Genomic DNA, 2,143 nt, shown 5'->3' with positions numbered 1-2,143 from the left:
CACAACTGTAATATATTTATAATATAAAGAAAGATAAAAGGGTCAATTTATATGTTCGCGTCGCTCCGCGATTTCGATTCTGACCGACAGTTGGTCATCTATTAGGTGAAGTAAAAAGTTCTGAGCGTTGTTTCGCTTTATTTCGACGATGAAATTAACATAGTTAGGATTATCCGATTTCGATCAAATATGCTCCGTTTTGTTCGATAACTTTTGTCCATTTTGAAGGCTATTTCATAATTCCGCGATTGAAGAAGTCCTCGTCCCTATTGGTAAAAAACTTGACTAGCTCATTTTCACAAGCCTCTCTTGAGGTCAGTTTTGTACCATCAAGAAAATTTTGCAAATGCTTGAAAAGGTGATAATCGCTTTGTGCCAAGTCTAGACTATACGGTGGGTGCAAAAGAACCTCCCATCCAAGTTCTCGGAGCTTCTGGCGCGTCGTTAATGATGTGTGCAGCCTGGCGTTGTCTTGATGGAACACAACACTCTTCCTATTGGCCAATTCTGGCCGCTTTTGTCGCCTGCTTCAATCTGGTCAGTTGTTGACAATAGAGGTCTTAATTGAATGTTTGGGCCGATGGGAGCAGCTCATAGTGGATGATTCCTTTCCAATCCCACTAAACACACAGCAAAACCTTCTTGGCCGTTAATCCGGGCTTGGCGATCGTTTGGGCCAGCTCACCGCGATTGGACCACGATCTTTTTAGGCTGTTGTTCTCGTATGTGACCCATTTTTCATCACCAGTTACCATCCGCTTCAAAAATGGGTCGATTTCGTTACGTTTCAGCAAAGAATCGCAGGCATCAATTCGGTCCAAAAGGTTCTTTTGCGTCAATTCGTGTGGCACCCATACATCGAGCTTCTTCTTGAGACCAGCCGTATGCAAATGGTTCCAAACGGTTTTCTGGCTAATCTTCAGTTCCTGGGCAATGGAATAAGTGCTCACGTGCCGGTCCGACTCGACGATTTCCATGATTTTATCGACATTTTTGACGATTGGCCTACCAGAGCGTGCCTCATCTTCGACGTCCATATTACCAGAACGGAATCGTTGGAAACACCGCTTTGCTGTTGCATTCGATACTGTATTGGCTCCATAAACAGCACAAATTTTTTTGGCCGCTTGCTCCGCCTTTTCACCTTGGTTGTAGTGATATTGAAGAATGTATCGAATTTTCTTTTTTTTTACCTCCATTTTGGAACGCTGTAACACACAACTGCCTTGACCAAACACAAAACTGTCACAAAACTTTTTTTGAAGCGTAATGTCACCTTTAAATCGACGTATAGTATGACCCGATGCGATGTATACATCGTGAGATATGGCTCACTAAAGACATCTAGCGGAAAACGCTCAGAACTTTTTACTTCACCTAATATTTACCTTATAACCAGAGAGAAGCTGTTGCTTTATGTTGGTGATCAGATGTGTATCAATAATTACAGTGTCTCTGACAATATATCTTTGTGACATATAATTATATAAAGTGTCTTTACTTTGCTCACAAATAAGTAATAACTAGTAAAAAAATATTTACTGTTAGATATTAAAAACAACGTAACAATAGTTTATACGCCACGGATATGAATAAAATATACACTGACGAAGTTAGCCATTGTTCAAGAGACATGGTAGTATTACGGCCAAATGCACGCGCGAAGTAAAGACATGTCAAAGCCTGTCAGACAAGGTGAGGAAAAAAGGCCGTCATCCGTGAATAACTCGGAAAATATAAATTTTACAGAAAAATGTTGCGAACAAAACTTGCAGAATATAAAAATATCCATTTACTGATATTATCAGTTTGATTTTGGATGATTTCGCCAAGGTGAAGACAAAATCACCTTGAATTTTTTTAATGAAATCCCTTAGATTTTACTGCATTTAATTATAGTCTTTTCTAAGACCTTTCCAAAATACTATAATAAAATATTTTTGCATTCAATATTTTTCGAGTCATAAAGCTTGGAAGTTGCAATACCGCCATTAGCACTACCCAAGGTAGATATAAAGATTCCACAGTTCATCACTCTCGTAGTTTTTTCTGAATCTAAACCTTCTGGTGTGTGTGTGTGTGTGTNGTGTGTGTGTGTGTGTGTGTGTGTGTGTGTGTGTGTGTCCTTATTTCTGCTGACACA

At 39.4% G+C, this 2,143-nt stretch overlaps 1 protein-coding gene across 1 annotated transcript; it reads right to left on the bottom strand.

Moving 5' to 3' along the window:
* Nucleotides 1–620: 620 nt before the first annotated feature.
* Nucleotides 621–1,199, bottom strand: LOC106743778 (histone-lysine N-methyltransferase SETMAR-like). The gene has a single exon (XM_014617969.1). The coding sequence runs from the start codon at nucleotides 1,197–1,199 to the stop codon at nucleotides 621–623; it is 579 nt and encodes a 192-aa protein (XP_014473455.1).
* Nucleotides 1,200–2,143: the final 944 nt, after the last annotated feature.

This window comes from Dinoponera quadriceps, unplaced genomic scaffold (assembly GCF_001313825.1).
Source record: "Dinoponera quadriceps isolate SergipeBrazil2010 unplaced genomic scaffold, ASM131382v1 scaffold901, whole genome shotgun sequence".
Taxonomy (NCBI): Eukaryota; Metazoa; Arthropoda; class Insecta; order Hymenoptera; family Formicidae; genus Dinoponera; species Dinoponera quadriceps.
This window is presented reverse-complemented; position numbering and strand designations above follow the sequence as displayed.